At 34.5% G+C, this 23,437-nt stretch overlaps 1 protein-coding gene across 4 annotated transcripts in view; it reads right to left on the bottom strand.

Annotated features, from left to right (window-relative positions):
* The window catches only part of LOC114244516 (carboxyl-terminal PDZ ligand of neuronal nitric oxide synthase protein), a 175,708-nt gene that overhangs the window by 21,166 nt on the left and 131,105 nt on the right, over positions 1-23,437 (bottom strand). For 2 of the 4 annotated variants that reach the window (XM_028176358.2, XM_028176359.2), the window contains exons 5-6: positions 22,218-22,406; positions 2,857-3,007 (exon numbers count right to left, since the gene is read on the bottom strand). In XM_028176358.2, the coding sequence (XP_028032159.2) occupies positions 2,857-3,007; positions 22,218-22,406 (340 nt within the window). Of the gene's footprint in view, positions 1-2,856; positions 3,008-13,804; positions 14,707-22,217; positions 22,407-23,437 lie in introns of those variants that run through there. The other 2 variants (XM_089728567.1, XM_028176357.2) reach the window with 2 other exon arrangements.

Raw genomic sequence — 23,437 nt, 5'->3', positions numbered from 1 at the left:
AGCGGACATGTTTAGAACGATGCCAACTATCCCTAGCTGTTTACCACACACTCGCCCTACGGGTAAATTGAGAACAAATCGACGCCTCCAATGAACACTACTCTAACTCAAAATTTTGAAATTTTCATTTTTCACGCAAATCGCTCCACTATGTTAAAAGTATTACAATTAATCATTATTAATGGGGTTCAAAGCAAGGGTAAATAAGCTAGCTACACAAAAAAACCATAAATATATCTGCAATAATAAAGATTTTATCAACTTTTTTCGTTTATATGCTCCTCCTGTAAATCTACGAATTTGGAGTTAGCGTAGTGTTCATTGGAGGCATCGAAATACAGTAAATATACGAGTATTTAAATTGGTATTTGAACTCATAATTAAAATGTAGTTCATACTGATGCGTTTTGTATAAATACCTTTACCGGTTGCCAAAGCTACACTAGTTTACGATAAGTCGTAACATCGTGACTCGTCGTTTTAAATATCTTTACAATCTCGACAAAACAAAAAACAGTTAATATATGATAAAACAGAATTATATATATAGAATATTGAATTATATATTATATATATAGAACTAAATTCAACAATTGAAAATAGAGGAACTGCTTATGGCATAGAATCCTTATAGCTTTTTTAGGACGGGTGCTTTTAGGCTTGAGCGGGGAAACCCTTAAAGCTCACAACTTTCTGAAGGCTGCGCAGGAGGCCTAGCTTCCATCATCGAATCGGATTCGCGATTTAAAAATCAAGTTAGAAACTGAGTATTCAATTTCATGTCAAACTCTTCAAGCTCGATGACTTGTGCTTCGGCTAATAGCGTTAGAACTACCAGCGCCCGACAGCACTGAGAGTTGATCATATGGATCCAACAGGTCATGTCGATAGAAAATACATTGTAGGTATCATTGTTATTTTCTGAAAAATATTTCTTTAATTTTTTTTTTCCTTTTGGATGCACAAAACAAATTACAATCATAGAAATTAATTAAATTTAATCTAAACTTACTATTTCTTTAATTTTTTTTTCCTTTTTGATGCACGAAACCAATTACAATCATAGAAATTAATTTAAATTAATCTAAACTTACAGTTCTAAGAACCGAACGAATACAAAAACTTCAGACGGATCCGTAGAGAATCGATGTTTAGACAAAGTAAACCATTTTTGTTATTTTTATAACCGTTTTATTTTAACATACACAATTATTTCGCGAGTTCATATTCTGATTCTGTTTAAAGTATTTAATCTTCCTTTAAAGAAGATTATTACGTTAATGAGCTTACAAATAAAAATTTAAAAAAAGTAGGTAAGTCAATTTGCCGACTTTTGTAGCTTAGTAACTTTGGGTTGACCCAGAGTTTTTAAGCAATCTCTAAATCCGAAAAAAAGCTTATTATTCTTCCTAGCAACTAGCAGAGAATAGCAGTAAACAATGTAATTACGATTAATTATGATTAAATTAAGAAATTTACAATATTTAAGGGAGTGAATATTAAATTTACAGTTTATTTATACGCTGAACAACAACTTAATTCAAGGAAATTAACTATTTAGTTTTCAATAGGTTTTGTTCTATTTAATTTTATACGATAAAATAATTAAGATTAACACTATTCGTTATTTTCGGTACGTTTATATTCTGGTAATCACTTTAAACACAGTAACTAATTTGAGCCCTTTATCCAAACAGCAGAAAATGTTCAAAGAAAGTAGCCTGAACTCATATAACCGGAGTTCAAAATAATAAATATATTTGCGGTAAACGAGCTATCTATTTATAGTCCACGGCCTGGGTGATAATAAACCACCCATATAAAGGTCTTAGTCTAAGTAACTAACAACTAATTAGTCAAGTCCGAACTGTAAGTTAAGAAAGAACAGAAATATTTTACATAAAATAAGTATGTATCAAAATATTTATTTTCAGAACGTAACAAGTTTTACTATTCGTTAATTTTATACTCGTAATCTTTTTTATGTACTAATCGTATGTTATGATTTGAAGCGCCAATTAAAAGCGGATTGTACATTTTAATGTTGATTATGTGTTTAGATTATGTTATAAAATTATGGGATAACTGTTGGAGTTTGTATATTAAATGTAATGGCAGGCAACACTTGACACTTGATTAGATTTCGAATATTGGAATTATTTTAAATGTTTTAAAAAACAGATCATTGTATTCTCGTAAGAAAATGTCAGTTACTTCTCATCTAGACACGGCAAGACAAACATGTAATAGTTTTATTAAAAAATATAAAGATAATAATTGTATAATGGTTTAAAAGTGTTCAAGCAATCTGCAATATAATTATAATGAAGCAGTTGTGTTTTTAAATAGCCCCTCATCACCTAAAGACCCAATCCACTCAAATATAAACGTCCAACAATAACGTTATAAATCATGATGTATTCTAGGAAAATAACAAGTATACTTTCGTTTGCCGTCAACGTATTATTTACGCGAGCCGACAAAAAAATTAAAATACGTACGTATTTTTCACGAAAAAATTTATCACTGTGGCCACATTAATAATATTCGCATAGCAAACAGTCGCTGGGCATTTATTTCGCTGTGATGAATTTCGCAGGTATCCGTGTGTGTGGCGTGTAATGGCGCCGGTCACTATTACTATGTAGGATCGTGTTAAAAAAAAACGACTGAAAAACATAGCGACAACGCGGACGTTAAACGCAAAAACTAAAATGAAAAATGAGCGCTGCTTTCAGAAAAAAAAAATCACAAACGCAAAGATTCGTTGCATAATAACAACTCAGAAATTCTTCTTTAATTTACGGTTATTAGTCACGTGAATGTGATAATGAATCTGCTAGAATTTTGTCAAACCTTTCGAGACGGGAGCATCACTGCAGCTGGCCACAGGTTCATCGACGGCAGAAGAAGTAGATGGAGCTGGCTGCTCTGGAGAATTGTTCTGCATCTTGTGGCATACTTCAAAGGCTTGCCCGACAGTACGCACGATCCGCATGGCCTGACTCTGCGGACAACGTAACGCCGATAAACAAAACACATTCAAAAATATTCTAAAAGACCATCACTATAACCGTGCTTTATAGGTATAAATATTTACTTTCCGTCTAAATGTTTAAAAAAAAATCTTTTTGCGTGAAATAAACGCGAACGATCTCATACAAAATGCACAAAAGTGGGTTGGATTCGGTTACCTTGTGTTCGCATCTGAAAAACGATGAATCTTTTTTATTTCTGTTAACGAGTAGACGCTCACAGACCACCAGGAGTTAAGGTCACGTCATGGTCGAATGAAAAGCTTTAGTTAATTTAGGATTGCAGGGTATGGCAAGTTTAAAACGGATATAGCTTTTGAAACTTTACAAACTGCTGCACTAAGCATAACTTCGATTTATTATGGTTTTCATATAATATAGCATGAACCTGACCACGCAAAGTATCTATGAGCCTTCAACTACTGTGCAGTAAAGATAAATCGATAGTACTCGTAGAACGATTGTAGTTGTTTGTGAGTTCTGTTCTAATTACTCATACAATCTAACGTGATCTTAGATTTCATTAGATTTATACAAAATTAGCCGTAGTCGCTCGCTTCGCTGCGCATTTAAAATTAACATTATTATTTATTGTCATTATTATTAGGGAGTCCAACACTCATATAAATATTAGCCTATCCGTTAAGTACATGTATTTTCTACATGGATACCAAGTTTTAATTCAATCGGATGCATGGTTGAGTAGTTATAACGGAACATCCGTAAAAATCACTAGATTTCTATATTAGTATAGATATCGCTAAATGACGAATAACTCTTAGAATAAATCTTGTGCATTATTTCATTTCATCATGCTGATGTCGAATAAATGGACATTGATTAATCGTAAAAATATAAACATGTCGTTTTAGTATGTGTACTCATTAATGTCATAAATACCATAGATATTTGTCCTTGTGTTTGACAGTTTATTTTTTTCCGTTTAGCTCTTAAAATTTATGATTTCAAATTTAAATAAAAATATAATTATCATTGCCAAAATAAAAAAAAGAGTAATAATTGCGAATTGTGTGACGTTTGAGAAGATTTCAGTTTTGGGAATTTTACAAATTTTCGTGTAGTCAAAAATCTATTAGCTTGTTATGTTAATTTGGCGCCATCTAATTTTTAATACAACGATTAAGGATCCGAAGAAATTTACTGAAGATCGAGTTATTCGCACTAACGCAATTTATTCTTAGATAAAATTGTTTAAACTGCGAGGAGCGGGAATTCACATTCAAGAAAAACGTATATTTTTTGTGGTCAACCCAGTTTTGAACTGTGAAGCTTCTAAGACTGGTCACTAAAAGCCGATTTCGGTTTAATTTAAAACTCGTCAGAGCTCAATGTGATAAAATAACTCATAATGGAAATACAGAGGGATAGTACTACGAATATTTCACAAAAGGGCATAAAAGGGTGTGGATCCGCTCCGGCGTGGGAGATGACATATGTTTAATTAATGTTCCTCATTCAACCAGAGTAACAGCGAAGCGTGAGAATTAAACGAATCACAAGCATTATGTTCGACATCAGATAGGCTATTACGGCGCGTGTGTTTACAAATTTGAGTGACTAATAATTATAATAGTATTTAAGGTAAAAATTACTATCGTTGTAATCAATAAAATGACACTTCAAAAGCGAAAAGCGACACTCAAATGTCAATCATTTATCGTTTTCATGCATTAAAACTGTATAATTTCAAAACTTACTAATTTTACAGGAGAGTGTTTTAAAAGTTTAACATGTGATATTTTTAATATAAATCATCGTGGCAAATTTTTATTTTTTATTTTTTACCAGTTACATTATCTGTCTTTTAAAGTAAGATAAAATTATCTATTTAATTTTGTTAATAGTACATATTCAAAACATAGGTAAACTAAAAAAAAGAAACTAAAACTAAACTATGCTCTTTTGACAGTATTTATGAGAAAAATACTGGTGATACCAAACGATTCCGCATATTAACCCAATTTCGAATATTTTTTGGAAATTGTACACTTTTAATGCGAAAATATAATAATATTATAATAAGGATAACAATTTAGTCTGCGATAAAGTGGGATAGAATACTTCTGAAGATCCCACTTCTATCACATGTGAACTACACATACGCTTTTTTGGAAGAAAAACTTCTTTATCGTCGTTGTTATATTGGAATTCGATGACAGGAAAATGACAACTCCATGAAAACACATCTGCAGGACTTAGAGATAATGATATCTAATACTTCTGAAGGTGAACAGCAAATATGTTTCAGACGGATTACTTTAGTGGATTTAATTTATCTACGTAACCTTTTACTGTTGCTTTTCGTCCTCCATTAACAATTGTAATGGACGCGAAAATTCAGCATCAAGCAGCTGTTTCGCTTATTGATAGATAGATACTTCGCTTGACTGTCAGTGTCAAGCCGTAAAAAAATTATCTATGATTACAGCCGATTGAGTTTATGTCATTAATCAGCAACTGTTAGTTCACTAGGAAGGGTTATACCGCGTCACGTTTAATTGTTTTGCCTTAACTTCAAATATCATCAGAAACAATGAAAATTACTCTTATTTTTCATAACATTATTAATTTACTTTAGTACACAGACAAGCCCACAGCCGACCTGATGAAATGTGATCACTATCTACTATGGTTTGTCAAGTAGTTCCACTAGCTTAATTTTTTTTGTATAAATGCTCTCGTAAAATGCAACTAATTGTTTTATCTCTAGCTTCCGACGTCAGAAAAGATGACTGAAGACCAGTAGATTTTGGGTAATATTAAAAAAAAATGTAAATCGAAAGATATACGATAGGCTCTATACAGTACATACGTCTGACACACTGTATTTTTCTTGATATTTTCATGGAATGATAACTACATTTTAGTGACCGTTTTATAATAATAACTTGGCTGTGTAGTCGGCCCAGAATAACTTCATTATATTTCATCCCGTGGGTGTCGTAAAGGCGACTGACACAGGACAATGGACAGCACTGTTCCCTGAGTATTATACCAGGGTAATGCGATCGCTAATCGCATTTACAGGTGGAAAAGCGTCTTGTAAGACCGCACGGGTAGGTACCACTCATCTAGCCTAGTTTCTCTTAATATTGTCTAGTATGTTTGTCATCGGGGTCTATTACAGCAGTAAACTTTTTTTTTATTGTTTAGATGGGTGGACGATCTCACAGCCCACCTGATGTTAAGTGGTTACTAGAGCCCATAGACATCTGCGACGTAAATGCACCACCCATCTTGAGATATAAGTTCGTAGGTCTCAAGTATAGTTACGACTGCCCCACCGTTCAAACCGAAACGCATTACTGCTTCACGGCATAAATAGGCAGGGTGGTGGTACCTACCCGCGCGGACTCACAAGAGGTCCTACCACCAGTAATTACGCAAATTATAATTTTGCGGGTTTGATTTTTATTACACGATGTTATTCCTTCACCACGGACTAGCAATGGACGACGATTTTTAAAATTTGTACGGTTCTTTATTAAATGGACAGACCCATTACAATGAGTTTCAGTTGAATCGAAAACAGATACATAGTCGCAACATAACAGTTAAGCTTTGTGTATCGAACTGTAAGAGATAGCAATAACAAAATTCACGTTCGCGGACACAGATTATATTCAGTGTTTGACAGTAAATTCGAAACTTTGTATGTTCCGCTCACGTGAGTGTGTAGATAAAGCTAATGGGAACGTTAGCAATATTCATTTACGCACTCTTGTTTGCACAAGGCCTCATATCTTCAAGGTGGTTGGCCACAACCACGTTGTGATATGTATCTAGTCATAATCACTTCCACCAGATGGACCCTGTATTGAAAAGTACGTATTTTAGGGAAAACAACGTTGCAATGAAAATTGGTTTTAATATTACATTAACTTTATGATACAAGAAATAATCAATTATATACTATTTTTAGTATTTCACAGCGTATTTGAGAAATACAAATTTAATTCTGCTGCTCGCAAAAATATTATACCAGTAAATTATTTGTTGTCAATCTTAATAGTCCCGAGAGCCCATTCGTTGCCCTACACCAACTTTCCGCAACCGAGCAAAAAGTACTCTAAAGATTAAATCGGCTATTTTGTTATTTCATTTTTTATTGGATACTTTTATTTAATTTTTTCTTACGGTTCTAGTGTTTTCTAATTTTGAATTACGTTGTTTTGTTACTTTGAAGAGTAATGAATGGTAATAAGAAATAGTTGTGTAATAAATATGTTTTACTTAATTTTTGCGTGATTCATAAAATTATTTGTTCATTCATCTACTTGAACAATGCACCGGCACATGCTCTTTTTTACTATTCGTAAATTGAAACTTCGGCTGTTGTAGAGTGCAGTATATAACTAAATCAATAAGCGGTATATTTGTGGTTAAGTATGGTCGATCCTTTTTGCAATTAAAATGTGTTCTTTGTTTGTATTTAATACTGCCAATGCAGGACGAAAGTCCGGAATGGTCAATTCGACCGTCCTCTGAACGAATGGAGCCTATTTGTATGAAGTCGTTATTAAAATGAAATTGTAATTTTAATGCTATATCTCAATAAAAGCGGCATTTACGCTGTGATGCGTACAAACATATTCCTGTGATTTTCATCTGTTCATTTCAGAAAATCAAATAAAAACTTAAAACGCCAAAAGATTCACAAAATAAGATGACATTTTACATAGTTTTGATAAATCTCTCGTCTAATTCTGTGTACAAAAATCTCTATATTCAATGTTTAATTACATTTTCCAGAATTCGCGATGGAACCAGAATAGATCATGAAACGAAAATTTTGAACTGCTTTGCAGTATTGAGTTACAGAGTGAAAACGATCAGGATCAAATTCGCCTGATCGGCGGAACGTAGTGGACATGAAACATTGAGCTGAAACGCGGCTCGCTGCCAAAAACCAGCGGCATTACTTTAATATGCATTTCCAGTAAAAGATTAGGTATGTCCGACGCTGCTTGTCACCCATCGTTCCCGCCACATAAATTGACACTGATATGACATATACCTACACACGAACGGAAATACACAAAGCGTGACAGATATATTAATAACATTTATTTTTAAACAACTCAAAATGCAACTCAAATGCTACCTGGATTTTAATAAGAAAAAATAAAAGGAACTTACATTCGGTAGCGTAAAAAATGATTATATTTAGTTAATCGTGGATTTTATTTACGAGCTATAGCGAAAACATTTCGTAAAAGTACATTATTTTTTCCTATTTTCCAATGAGAGTACGCAAGATTTATTACATTTTTTAAACTAAAAATGTAGACGAATTTTATACGTATTTTTAACGTCAATCCAATGTTACCGGTCTGCCGAGTATTTATTGCAGCTCATACCCCAAAAGCAAATTTCCATCTTGCGACATGAGGTCGTAATGGCCATTGCACCGTAATAACCACTTCCACAGACACAGCTCACTGAGTTTCTCACCGGATCTTCTGAGTGGCTCGCGATTCCGGTGGTAGATTCAGTGAAGCACTTCTCTTGCTAGGGCAGATGTGAGCAAGTCTCCCAGGCGGAGCCCCCGTGGGCCCACCTATATATTCAGTGAAGCTAGCATAACCCCTCTAAGTTACTAAAAATAGGTAGATTATAACAGTTTCATACCAAAAGGCATGAAAATTCGTCACTGCAGCAGTTAGAATTATAATATCTATTTGTGTGATCTCCTAAACATATTATCACATATTTCGAACTAATTTAATGAATATGGTTTAATTTCATTGCTTAATAAGATTTTTTCATCATGGAAGTTAACCAGGAAGATGTATTAAGTACGTTTTGTTTGGTTAGTTGCGTTGTGTTAGTTGCGTAACTCGATACGAGTTCACATGACAGTCTTACCCATTAGGCCACGGATTAATTACTCTACCACGAATACTTCTCTGGAAGTTTGTAACTTTGTTGATATCAGCAAGATTGTGCATAGACATGTTTTGGTTCATTGAATAATGGACATTAAATAGGTAACATTATGGTTAAGAAAACAGAAAATTGATGATGTGGCAGTTAGAATAATAATGTCTATTTTTCTTAATATAAATTGTTATATAAAATCAGTTACTGTGGTTAAGTGCTTACATTGAAATGTAATTAACAAATATTATTATTAACTATCAATAGAATTAAAAGGATTTGTGGTAAAGAAACGACCATTAGTATTAGATTCAATGAAAGTATAACATATCAGAAAAATGTAGCTTTAATGTAGCTTAATTAGATTGCAACTTGAAAAGTCTTTTGAAATCGGAATTTATTTGTGATCGCCAGAGCTACTGCATCAACTTATTCACCATCCACATTTCTTATTTCATATTAATCATAAAATCTGTCTTTAATTACATTTGTTTCATATTCAACATAAAAAAATACAGTTTTTTTGTATTTCATAAATGTGTTTTGTATTCAATTGAAAATAAAGTTTATAGATCTCAAAGATACGTCAGTTTAAATTCATTGGTCTTTATTGAAGTATCGATATTAAATTACTTATCTATTTGCAAGTATAATCGGAAAGTTTGACACTGATCGATGTTCGAATTGTGCTTGCTATTATTCGTACTTCGGTGTTTATTGAGCGATAGCTACCCGCTGATTTCCTTAGAGAAACAATTTCTTTGTTTGTTTTATGATACAAAATTCTTTTTTAGAATATCAACAACTCGGATTGTTTACCTATGAATACATAATGAAAGTAAATATTGATTCCCTTAAAATAAGAAATGTGTTTACGTATACATTTTCTAGTTTACTTTTCGTAATAAATATTGGGGGTTTCGGAGCGATATTTAACTGTAATCTATATATTATATAAAAATGAATTGCTATCCGTTAGTCTCGCTAAAACTCGAGAACGGCTGGACTGATTTGTCTAATTTTGGTCTTGAATTATTTGTCGATTGTTATTATTACGAAGTCTGCCGGGTCAGCTAGTGTTAAATAAAAAATTAAACTACCTACTCCGTAATCGAATAACATTTGCGCATATTTTAAATCAGCACTGAATATGCAACTGAATGTGGAATATTAATTTGGAACGCGACAAATTTCAATCCGGTCAGTCCGAGACAATGACCTTAATGTCGATCACAATTTTTAGCTACCTCATCGGCGTGAGTAACGTCAGTGGGCTATTTTAGTTGACGTCGTCACCAATGAAGTGAGGTCAAAGAAATGCGGCTGCTTTCGTATGGCGTCCTATCTTAAGCAAGCAAACATCAAAAGTTTTAGAATGAAATGTCTTCCATCAATAGCGTCAGTGATTATTTGTTCCGGCCAGCGTTCCAGATTTTTAAACTAACTTCGACATTCACATTTCAAATGCATTTGTTTTTTGATATTTTAATATCAGAGAGAGAGTAGTAGATCGTAAATAATTTTCAAATCTAAATCGAGAGGCTACGTATTGTCGTGAATTTTAATATTACAATGTGAATTGTATGGAACAATATAATATTTCTATAATAATGAATACTAGTGGTCGCCCTGTAGTCGAAATTCGACTATAATTAATTGAAATTATAAGTTTGTACACTATTATGATTCTATTTTCAAAGACTATTATACTTCTGTAATCACAAATTTCGCCAAGACTACGCTATAGAAAAATATTAATAAAGACAAACAATATTTAATCTATTCTCAATTTGACCACAGACGTCAAGAACAAAAGTTTGACAATAAATAAAAAGTATGCATGCGTGTGTGCGACAAATACATGATAGTGTGTGTAATGTTTTTTTTATTAATTTAATGAATATTTTAGGCATAATTTAAAAAATTATTAACATTATGCACTCCTTCTTTGTATTCTCTATAAGTGGGGGAAATTTCATACTCCTCCGTCCGCGCAATTTTCGTAAAAAGGGATACAAGGTTTTTTCTTCACGTATTAATATATAGATGTATACAGTGCGACAGTTCTCTTAAGAATTCAGTCTAGATATTATCATCTTGGAGTCGGCGTTAAGTGCATTGAGCTTGTTTACGATTTGCACCTAGCCTCGTGATAAATTAAACAAACATAAAGTATGAAGGTGCGGTAAACTCAATTCGACGCGACGATGAAAACTTAATGTTATTTTTCACGAGCATATTTTCTAGAAAATAACTATCTGAAGTTTATATCTGTTGAATATACGAGTAAATATTATGACTGTTGTGATTCTTTGTTTTTTTTTAAGTTAATGTATAATAAATATGATAGTATATAGTTTTATTTGTTATAGGACGACACAATAATTAATGTTTCAACGCTAATTTTTTACGCATTTTGTATCTCTAAATTGATTCGCGTCTTTTTCGTCATAATATACATAGCTAGTTTTTCAAAATTGCACAAGATTAATTTCAATCAACGTTTCGGACCACTTGTTATAAGCAGAAGAAATTCGATGAGGGCAGAACGCGCGCATGTGTAGATAATTATAATTTCGCTCATTCTACTTTAGTGCTCATTCTAGTTTAATGAAATAACGGAGCCTCATTATATACATGTCTAGATTTTAATACCGAGAATGCTTTTATCTGCATTATCCAATTTACTTGAAGTACGACATAAATAATACGACATAAAATATGAAATTTAAGAACACTGAGGATCAGTGTTCTTGTGTGTGAAGAATTTCGATCGCACATAAAACAAATCAAATGATGACTTTGTAGTTCTATATGTACTAGAGGTCCCGCAGTAGTCGAAATTCGACTATAATTAATTGGTATTGTAAGTTTGTACACTATTATGATTGTAATTTATACTTCTATAATCACAAATTTCGCCAAGACTACACTATAAAAAAATATTAATAAAGATAAACAATATTTAATCTATTCTCAATTTGACCACAGACGTCAAGAACAAAAGTTTGACAATAAATGAGTCGACTATTATCAAAGCCGGCAATGTGACTTTTGGATAATTATTGGTAAATCAGAAAAACGAATTATTGACTTTGTATTCCATTGGCAGTCACAAAACTCTTCTGAACGACATCTTAGATAAATAACAGGTTAAGTATTAACCTTTATTTAATGCAGGTTTTGAACCGTATTCTTTGAAGGAGACGATTATATTCAAATCAATCTGTATTGAAATATCAATATTTTTTTTGTCCAATTGCACAGATTGCCACCTTTGATAATAGACGACTCAAATAGTATGCATGCGTGTGTGCGTCAAATACATGGTATGTAGTGTGTGTAATGTTTTCTTTATTGATATAATGTATATTTTAAGCATTATTTAAAAAAAATATTAGCATTGTGCACTTCTTCTCTATATTCTCTATAAGTGTGGAAAATTTCATACTCCTCCGTCCGCGCAATTTTCGTAAAAAGGGATGCAAAGTTTTTGCTTCACGTATTAATATATATATATTTGTATTTAAAAAAAACACAGCAGACATTCGCCCTAATATCAAGTTCATACGACGTGCTCAATACAAACTAAAACTCGTATTTCAAACTATGCGTTACTAGCGAATGAAATATTCGAAGAACTAAAATAAACGTAATAATCCTTTGACAAATGTATGAACGGTAGATTTCCAGTTTAAATACGTGTATAATGAAACGATTTTCTAGGAAAGCACCGAGATTGCCAAGATTTAATTAAAGTCATGTGAGAATTCACTCTGAACTATGACGTATATGTTCTCTCATTTATTGTCCGGTGCTTTAGAGTGACGTAAGTTTTTTGTAGGCAGCGGCTTGGCTCTGCCTCTGGCATTGCTGAAGTCCATGGGCGACGGTAACCACTCACCATCAGGTGGGCCGTATGATCATCTGCCTACAAGGGCAATAAAAGCGTACATTTATAATTTAACATTATTTTATGCAAATTACTAACCAGTGACCTATTATTATTATGACTATCTTTGTACTAAGATATTTGTAAAGACGTAGAGTTTTTATTTTGCGTATTATCAGCACGAAATAGATCACAAGTTTTGTTTGTGTTTTGTTTGTAGTAAACATGCATTATTATGTTTATGCTAATCAGCAGCAACCCAGATCGTATGCCTCATTTCACTCCATTATCACTTGTATGTTGATTTAGAACGTAAACTAAACGAAGCAAGAGAATAATTGATAGCGAAACTGTGTTTCGGTAACCGTCCGAGTGCGTAATTCACACATCGGCAGTAGCTCAGAAATATCTTATGCAAACAACCGATTTACTAAAGTTTTCTAAATAATAAATGACCCGACGACGGAAGTATTAGCCTTGACGTAAAACCACGACTGAGCAAAACACGCAGATGTGTCACTGAAGACTTCAATTTATTAAAAAAGCATGTTGCTTCCGCGAGCGTAGTCCTTGATACGATACGGCAATCAAAATAAACATGGAACGATTCTGACTGACAAATCGGTCACCTGATCGTCGATTGTAATAGCCCCTCAGTATTAATACCGCCGTTTCTGTGTATCTTGGCCATTAAGAATTGTACTAACTGATGTCGGTTGACGTAATGGCAAAGCTTTATTAACGTTTGAAGAAACAAGCCATTCGAATTTTACTGTTTAGTACGCAACGGGCCGGACGGCTATTTCATGGAGTCATCAAACTCTTCTAATTTTGATCCAACTATTACTGAACTGTCAAGATATTTTAAAAAGAACAATTATATTGCGATCGATATAATATCGTAAAATTATTAATTTCTGTTTTTAATTTTAACATATATAATTAGATATCAAAGCACATTGCTGGAATTGCTTACCTCTAAATCAGAGTCTAATGCCTCTAAGCTAGAAGAACGGAGTTCAGATCGTAAAGATATACGATTTGATCGTTTAGAGAGACTGTTTACACCCATCAGTTTGCTAGACCTGCCAAGGGTGGCGTTCGCGTTTCCGACCACTTCACAAGGTTCACGAAATGATAATTTTTTTCGAGGCCTTTCAGTGACCTCTTGACCAATGCTTTCATGCCCACCTAGCCTATCCATGACAGGTATAACGAGGCGTGATTGTACACAAACTTCTTCAGACGAGTCGAAACGGCGATTCGGCAATGGTGAGTTATCTCGTATAAAACTTCCACCGTGAAAATCTTCGATATCTTTGTCATATCGTTTCATCGCCCCCACTGATAGTGGCCTTGGTCTTGCGCCTCCGATGTATTCTCGGGGAACACCGTCTTCGATACGACTGCGATGTTTTTTTCGAACTTCACTGAATTCCGGTTCGGATCGACTGTTTTTGAGTTTCTCGTGTGATTTCTTTTCTTTAGTGTCATGCTTTGATGCTTTCGATCGCAGTTGATGCTCTTTTGGTTTTAACGCTCCACTGAGAGACACCAAAGTATTGCGAGCCTTTAAAAGAACCTCGGAGGGTAAATTTTTCAGGTTGTGTTCGTTGCGTCGTTTCTTGCTATGGTCCCTAGTGTTGGACATTTTTTAGAACTTTGAGACAATCTCGAAAGCATGTAGTTTATTTGCACGATGTACACTGATATAAACAATTACAAATATACGCGCGTCTGAGCGAGTTCTCACGAAACAACTGAAGTGGCGGCGGCGTGGTGTGCGCGTGCGTCGCACGTCTCACCAAGTACCGCAAATAAACACTATCGCGAGTTTCATACCTGTGCGCCCCTTACAGATTGATAACAAAGATTATTAGGAAGTAAGAGAACTCACAAAATCTGGACGAATTTTTTTTAAAATTATAAATTGGGTTTTAGGCCACTATTTAATCTTGATGTTTCTTCGATTAGTATTCAGAGTATCAATCAATCTGGCCTCTATGTACTAACTACTAATTGTTCTGCGTTATGCGCATGTTACGAACTATGTCTGGGGCTTCTCTATAGGATAAATTTGGAAATAGACAGACAGACATATAACTAAAATCACCGACATCGCACACAGAAGTAGTGTGTTGATAGTGGTCTGGCCACGTATGCCGAAAAATTGAGATTAGCAGGGGCAAACGAGCTTTTCAGTAAGCAGACCCGTGTCGGTAAGCGTAATGTAAAACTGTCGCCAACCAGATGGAACGATGACCCGAAAAAACAGAATACTGGTGACAGGACCTCTTGTGAGTCCACTCGGGTAGGTACCACCACCCTGCCTATTTCTGCCGTGAAGCAGTAATGCGTTTCGGTTTGAAGGGTTGGGCAGCCATTGTAGCTATACTTGAGATCTTAGAACTTATATCTCAAGGTGGGAGGCGCATTTACATTGTAGATGTCTATGGGTTCCAGCAACCACGTAACACCAGGTGGGCTGTGAGCTCGTCCAACCATCTAGCAATAAAAAAAAAAGAATACGAAGAGCGAAATGTATTCGTTTTAGTAGTATATTCTTATCAAATTAACTATCTAATTCTGATACGCATAAATCAATTAATGAACGGATGTGTTGTCATTTTGGACATCTCGATACCATCGTCCCAAGAGTAGAAACCTTATTCCAAATAAATGAAAACTTTGATCTGACGTTTCACGATGGCTTGAGGTGGCAGGTCTTATTGGGGTTCAAACTTCTTCGTTTCATATTGGTGTTACATCAAAAGCTCAGCTTGTTTTAAATTACTTCTTTAAAAATATTTCTCCGTTCAATTAGAACTATTTTTACCTTTTCATTGTTACGTTTGCTCTTTTCTATTTTACTATATCCGAATTATCGTATACTTTATTTTCCATGGTCGTGTATGATTCCAGATTAAACCATAAAAGAAGTTTTAATTATGTTTACGATCGGCACATAAAGAACACAATACTATTCTTCTCTCAAATTGAATGAATTGTTGAGGAGTAGCTGTGATGTGTAACCTTTTGTTTCAAAATAGGAGAACCTTACGTTAAAGCTCTGGATGTGGTGTGATTCAGTAGGTTAAAGAAATTCGACAAACTCACACGTTTGCTTAACTACTTTACAGTTTATTAAATTTTTAATAAGTTTACTCGTACGAACTCATTGAGTGTCATTTGTCCAAACAAAAGAACAGCGCTTTATGTTTTCTTGTCCAAACTTTATTTACAAGTTTACAACATCAAATTCTGAATTTTAAGCTTCACAGAAATATGTTTGCAAAGTGATCATTATTCTATATACCCAATAACAGCTAAACGGGTATTAAATATTATAAGGGAAATTGTAGTTTTTGTTTTGGTTAGGAGAAAATCGCCGGTCTTCCGCCCTCCACTAGGTTGGTGGGCGGGACATGTCGGAGTCGCACTGATTAAAAAATCCTGTGGCTCAACAGCCCCTGTCCGAACCTCGCATGAGACAGAACTCATGAAAAGGCAAAGGGGGGAAAGCGAAGCGCTTAGTGCGGAGCACATTTGCTCCCATTACCCTCCCCTTCGGGACGCTGGAACCGTGTTCGTCGGCGCCGCAACCACCAGCTCTCTCTGTCAGCAGGCTTTTCGAATCCCGCCTAGATGGCGTCGGTTAGAATGGACTATCCCACGGAATCCCGCCGTCTCAATAGCCCCGACTGGGCTTCGGTCCGGTCTGGGGTAGAGCGCTGGCTGTGAGCGACAGGAGCTATTAGTGAGGTTTAACTCCCACATACCTCACCTGCCGTGCAGGTGGGGATACGGCGATTTTCTTCTGTGGAAAAAAATTAAAACCCAACGGAATGTCTCGCTGGGTCAGAACCATCGTAAGTCGAGGATAGCAGGCATTCCATCACCCGGATGCTCTTGCATAAAACTCGTGCAGAGAAGCTTACACGTCGTCATCTTAGGTCCCCCTCATCAGTCCCCAGACCGACATGTGAGGGAGTTCCGAAACACTTAGCCTGGGCTTGGGTGAGAACCACCTTACTGGCCCCCGCCGGACGGCGGCAGGGTTGTGCGTCTCTCACGCGCTCCGCTGCCTCCATCTGCGAGATGGTGCACTCGCAGAAGTCGAGCATCACCTTCCACGACTCGTAGTCACCGAACATCGATGCCACAACACTCGGCAACGACAAATCGTTTCCTGTTTTTGCGACGAGGTCAAGGCGCCACGCCTCCCGTGCGGGGCAGACGACGAGCGTGTGCTCCGCCGTGTCCAAATCGCGGAAATTGTAGTTAAACTATTTCTATAGAATTTAACACTGCCAGATTTAATTTTATATCATTTGAACTTCACGATTAAGAATAAATAAGAACCCTCCCGTTAGAGGTAAAAGACGAAAAAAATTATTTACCAAATTTTGATTACTCTTATGATAATACTAAATATAATAAAAACTGGGTACAAATCACACATGGTCATCTATCTGGCCCTAATTTAGGATTCCCTGTATTTTTAGTACCAGAGACTGATAAATATGCTTATGTATGTTTTAATATATACTTAAATAGTTATACCCAGGCAAAGCGCTAACAAACCTGTAGGTACATCACACAAGGTTTGCCGGATGCGGGAATCGAAACCACTAACAACTGAAAATTAAAATAGAGATACAACCCAGTAGGTTGTTATTGTACCCGCTGGAATCTGACATAGAGCTATAGAAATAATATACCTACATTGCTCTTTGCAACGACTAAGAAGTCTTCTCTGTCCCTAATGCTACTGTATCATATTTATAGAGACAATTACGATTCCCGTTTTTCAGTTTTGCCTGTACTTCAAAGACTCGCATGATTTATGGGCTCGGGTGTGACGCGTCGTCAATGAAATAAATTTACACTGAAACTGAATGTTAGTCAGAAATTCTATTCGGCTTCCTTGTTGATGTTTTAAGGTGCACGGATACAAAATATGCCTATTCGAACTAAAATGAGTATAACGGGGCCATAATTGTAATCTGTGGGTATAATAAAACGCTCTGTAATCAATTGGTGTAATTAAAAAAGCGGCCGCAAACGATTCAACGCAAACAACTCAGTTACTCCTTGAATATTTATGGCGTACGGGAACGAGTGATTCGAGACGGTAATTGATTATAAAACTCGAGTAGGTGGTGAACTATAAGATTTATGTACATCTATACTTAATAATATAAAGAGGAAAGATTTGTTTATTTGTCTCCGAATCTACTTAACAGATTTGAAAAATTCTTTCACTGTTCCGAAGCTACACTATTCACGAGTGACTTAAGCTATATAATCTTTTTTGAAAATATTAGGGATCCTTACTAAAACTCCAATAATGATAATGTAAACCAAGGTGTAAAAAAATTACCTAAAATATTCTTTACATCGCGTGCCCTGCGAAAACTATTGATGGTAGAATAAAATAATGTACTACGACTTTGTAGAACACATTATTATTTACAAAAAGTGTTGCGACAGCATATGTCTAACTATTATAGTGATGCCGCAATAAGTGTTCTTTTATTTTAAAAAATAAAACAACGTCAAATATCGTTGCAAATTTTATTAAAGACCCGAGCGAAGTCGGCGCGGCCCGCTTGTAGCCTATAAAAAGTAGAATCTTTTCCGAGCATCTATCTGTAAGAACACGGAACTCGAGGACTTTGTCTTTCAAAGATAAGTAATATTCGATTTAAATTTATACGATAAAATCTCGAGAATGCATCACATGTAAATTATGTTAGAAAGGCTACGTACCCAGACATACCTACATAAATATAGTTATAGCGTGTTTTGTCGGCGATAATAAAAAATGCAAAGACTTGTAAAATAAAACAAATTCTTTTTTTTTACCAATCCTTATTTTGAAAAAAGCAAGCAGTAAATAAAATGTCTTAGAAATAAACTAGACGTTCGATAAAACATCTTGGATGATTGATCAATAAGAAACGATGAATGAATTTCTTTGATCCGTACTTTATTATGATTTACGTGAGTGATATAAGTATACTAACGTCACGCACTTACGATATTAATACTTTAATTTTGAAACAAATACGATTATATTTTAAATTTCTATTTTCGTACTGTAATCATAATGTGAACTTTTTTTTATGAGATTTTCTTTTATTTTAAGAAAAAAAATAGTACAGTGCCGCCAAGTCAATTTACTAAAAGATTTCAAATTCTATTTGATAACTAGCGGCCCGCTCCGGCTCCGCTCGTGTCTTTAACAAAAATTTCAACGATATTTGACGTTGTATTTTTTTTTTAATAAAAGAACACTTATTGCAGCATAACTATAATAGTTAGACATATGCTGACGCGACACTTTTTGTAAATAATAATGTTTTCTACAAAGTCGTAGTACATTATTTGATTCTATCATTAAGTTTTTGCAGGTCACGCGATGCAAAGAATATTTAGGTAATTTTTTATACCTTGGGTTACATTATTGGAGTTTTAGTAAGGATCGCTATTTTTTTTCAAAAAAGATTACAGCCTATGTCACTCGGGAATAATGTAGCTTCCAAATAGTGAAATAATTTTTCAAATCGGTTCAGTACTTTCGGAGCCTATTCAATACAAACAAATCTTTCCTCTTTATAATATTAGTATAGATGATATACATATTGACAAATAATGTGATACGGAATCAAATGAACTACTACGAAAGAAAATAATGTTTATTAAAACATTAACTAGTAGTATGGCATGCTGTGAGTCCGCAAGGTAAGTACCACCGCCCTGCCCATTTCTACCGTTGAGCAGTAATGCGTTTCGGTTTTAAGGGTGGGGCAGCCGTTGTACTATAAAACTGAGACTTAGACATTATGTCTCAAGGTGGGTGACGGTATTTATGTGGTTGATGTCTATGGGCTTCAGTAATTACTTGGTAGGCCTTGCGCGTCCACCCATCTAAGCAATAACTTATATCAATCACAAGTTTTGCTTCACTCGCGTCAGTGAAAAAAAAATCACTAGATTATAATACTTCTTTCTGGATGTTCTTGTCGGCATCAGCAGAGTGATCAGCTATGTGGCTAAGACATGTAAGCGTTACGAAGAAACTAACTCACTATCGTCTTTATAATGTTAATATAGGTACGAAATATTAACTGAAAATAAGCCATATGTTGGGAAATGTAACTGAAAATGGATAGGATCAACCGGCCTATGGAAATATAAAGTTTTCATTAATTTTCCCTGAAGTAACTGACATTTAATGACCGCAAAATGTTACCAGAACTCTCATGGAGTGATTAACAAAAAAAAAACAATGTTGCTACCGAATGCAAAAAACTCTTTAAGTTCCGTCCCATAATTTTAGAATTATGTTAATGAAAAAATTCATTTGCGCACTGAGGTCGTGTTCGTCAAAGGAAAACATCATAATAAAGTTGTTTCTCTATTTGCGAAATGCATGACGTTTTCTATCTTAAGCTATTAAACTCTTTTTTTCATTTTGCTCTAAGTATTCTCTCTTAGCGCCACAACGATGAACGTTAGGGTTTTTAACGAGACCGTATGCCATTATTGACCTGCGCCGTAATATTGCTTGATTTACGTTTTCATAAAAAAAGTATTAAGGGTTATGTCCGCAATTTCGTTCAGTAACGCATTTCCCACACAGCATTTTAGTACATAATAGTCAATTACGCGATTACGAGCTGTTCTGTTATTAAGCTGTATCAGTTTAGATCGTTGAGCATTAAAACTTGTAGTAGCATGACACACGATCGAAATATCGACTTGTGTGATGTAAACGAATCGCTGCAATCAAAATTCGCTCAGCGCATTTGGATCAAAACATTGAGTCATGACTGTGCAGCAGTACTGTACGTTTTTGCTTATACAACCTTGGAACTATCGCTCGTCAATAATTTAATAGATATTGAACGTCTAATAAGCTACTCAATTTTGTGAGGCTATCAATGTTGGCTTGAACTGTCTCGGGACAGGCTATTCGGACGAGCGTAATTTTCACATATTCCATGGCCGAGTGATATGCCAGCTGCGGTTTATAGCTGGGCTCGTGTTTATGGGCCCGGGCGATCTTCATAAACAGCACACGCAGGCAGACTTAGTCCCAGCGGTGTTTAAATAGAGTCATTCTTCGTTTATTCTATTTGTTTCCAATCAAACTTGTGCAAGGTTGCTGGATATTGTCAATGGTTTTTGGCAAACTTATCAGTTTCAACGTCATTGTTGATACCGTAACGACTTACCTGCTTTTCGAAGTGCTGCATGAAATAAATATTATGATGCTCTTAATACAAAAGTAATAATCGAAGAATTAAAAGAAGTAAATAATAATAAAAGCTTAGATTCCCTATTCCCTTCTGCTCAGCTGCTTGCTTATCTTAATAAGCTAATAGCTGAATAGTTCTCTATTTGTTAAAAAATCGGCATACCTCTGTACGTACAATTTAAATAGATTCATCAGTTATGTGCGCATTTGTTATATGTACTTACATGTATTTTAAGAGTCATTAACGTGTTTTTTTTTAAAATAAAACAAACAGATCTTTTGAATTGCGGTCCATTATGCAAAACTCCCCGAGATATCTGGTAAGCCTGACCAAGACAAGAGAATAATGTACTTCAAGTTGACGAGCTTGGCGTGGCTGTGACATTACCGATATTTGGTTTTTTGTTAATGAAAACCAAATTCGGAGAATTTGCTATTGCTCCTTAAAACGTAGCGGCTATTTTTGTTCAAGTCTTAATACTTTATTAAAGGCGTGAATTGAAAGTCAATGTACGATTCTAAATACGCAATGCAAAATAAATTCACATGTGCGCGGTTACAATACGTCCTACGTCCCGTAATTACCTAAATTTATGCATCATGTGGGTATGATTTTTATTACACGATTCCTTTATCGTGGAGGTCATTCGTTGAAGTATGTACGATATATATTTCTTTATGAAAATTATTACCTGTATACGGGATTTTAAATTATGTAAATTTGATTTATATTGAGTTTTAATTAGAATGCCCAAAACAAATCGAATCACTCAATCCAAATAATGCTACTGATAGTGTTGAAAATTGTGAATATTTTACTCAAAATGCGTTCAACCAACTATTGTAATAAATTACCACCGTATATAAACTTAGTAAGAATCTAATAAACACAAACACAAAGATCTATTAATATAAGTACAAAATGTAGAGTATTAATAGCAGGTAAGATGAATTTAAAGAGAATAAAAAATCATAATTTAATATAAAAAAAATGGTGATATGCGAAGCAACCAGAGCTTTGTGTTAATTATGTGTGTTTATCAATGTTGTACTCTGAGATCTTTTATCCCTTTTTTCTGTTCAATATTTATTAAAAATTGATAATAAAAAATAATCAACTAACCTTTCTCTTGCTCTTGAAAACATTACACTTGAAGACATTAGTAGCCCCATCTCTGGCGATGTACGAAAATATCTTCAAGTCAGAGCTATCGTGGGAGACATAGAAGATGCGGTAGATAGGGTGATGCATGATCTCAATTGTCTCGCTGGCTTGATTATTCTTGCGACCAAACAGCTTGGCACCGGCGCTCTGTTGGCGTAATATAAAAATAGTTAAAAAATTTTGTGTGTGTTTTTAATTATATTATTGATTAAAACGGCTAATCCGTATTTTAAACCAGGAACGCTTGACTTCTTTGCGATAGAAATAGGCAAGATGGTGTTACTTATTCGTGCAAAATTACTGAATAGTTTCTACACATTATTTTAAATAATGTTTAAATAATGACAAAACTTTAGAGATAAGAAAAATAAAAATAATTCTACAACTTAGTGGATTCGTTTCAGAATTAAATCCGTTTCATCTGCCTACTCCTCAATCGATCTTTTCCCGTGATTTGAAAACGTTTTAAAGTCAAACGACTGTCATAAAAGCTGTCTCAATTATATATGATTCTGTACTTCATTTAATCTCTTTATTTTATTGTAGACGTAAACGCGTTTCCAAACGTGTCCTTTGTGTTCTGCGTGAAATTGTTTCCCTTGCTAAGATTTGTACAATTTCACGAAAGGAATTTTTAACATTTTGTCGTATCGAAATCTTATCGGTAGGTATAAAAGTCGGTACGGTTTTTATACAACAATGATTTATTCAGTACATTAGTAAGAAAATTGATTGCGCCACCTTATTTAATCTATTACATTTAACTGATAAAATATGACTTCGTGACGTTGTAGGCGATGAGTTACGTACATCATTTGTGTAGCTTCTGAGACTTAGAAAATAGCTCTCAATTATTCCCGAGCCTTGAGACGTAATTACAAGACATCGCCCGGGAATTCCGATAAGATTGCCCTTAAATATGGAACATACATATCTTACCTTCAGGCATGAGGTCGAAGTTTGAATAGTATTGTGCAATGTCTGACCTATCTATTCTATAAGTTCTATAAGTATTCTATAAGCGGTTCTCTATGTTGGTTAAAATAAAAATAATATTATATGTTGAATTTTGTTTAAATACGCAAAAATTTAACAGTATTTATTTAGTGTTACTAAATTTTATCAATCACATAACCTACTTTTTATTGAATTGACTAGTTAATTACTATTTTTAAAAC

Source organism: Bombyx mandarina, chromosome 01, assembly GCF_030267445.1.
Source record: "Bombyx mandarina strain Sakado chromosome 01, ASM3026744v2".
Lineage (NCBI taxonomy): Eukaryota > Metazoa > Arthropoda > Insecta > Lepidoptera > Bombycidae > Bombyx > Bombyx mandarina.
This window is presented reverse-complemented; position numbering and strand designations above follow the sequence as displayed.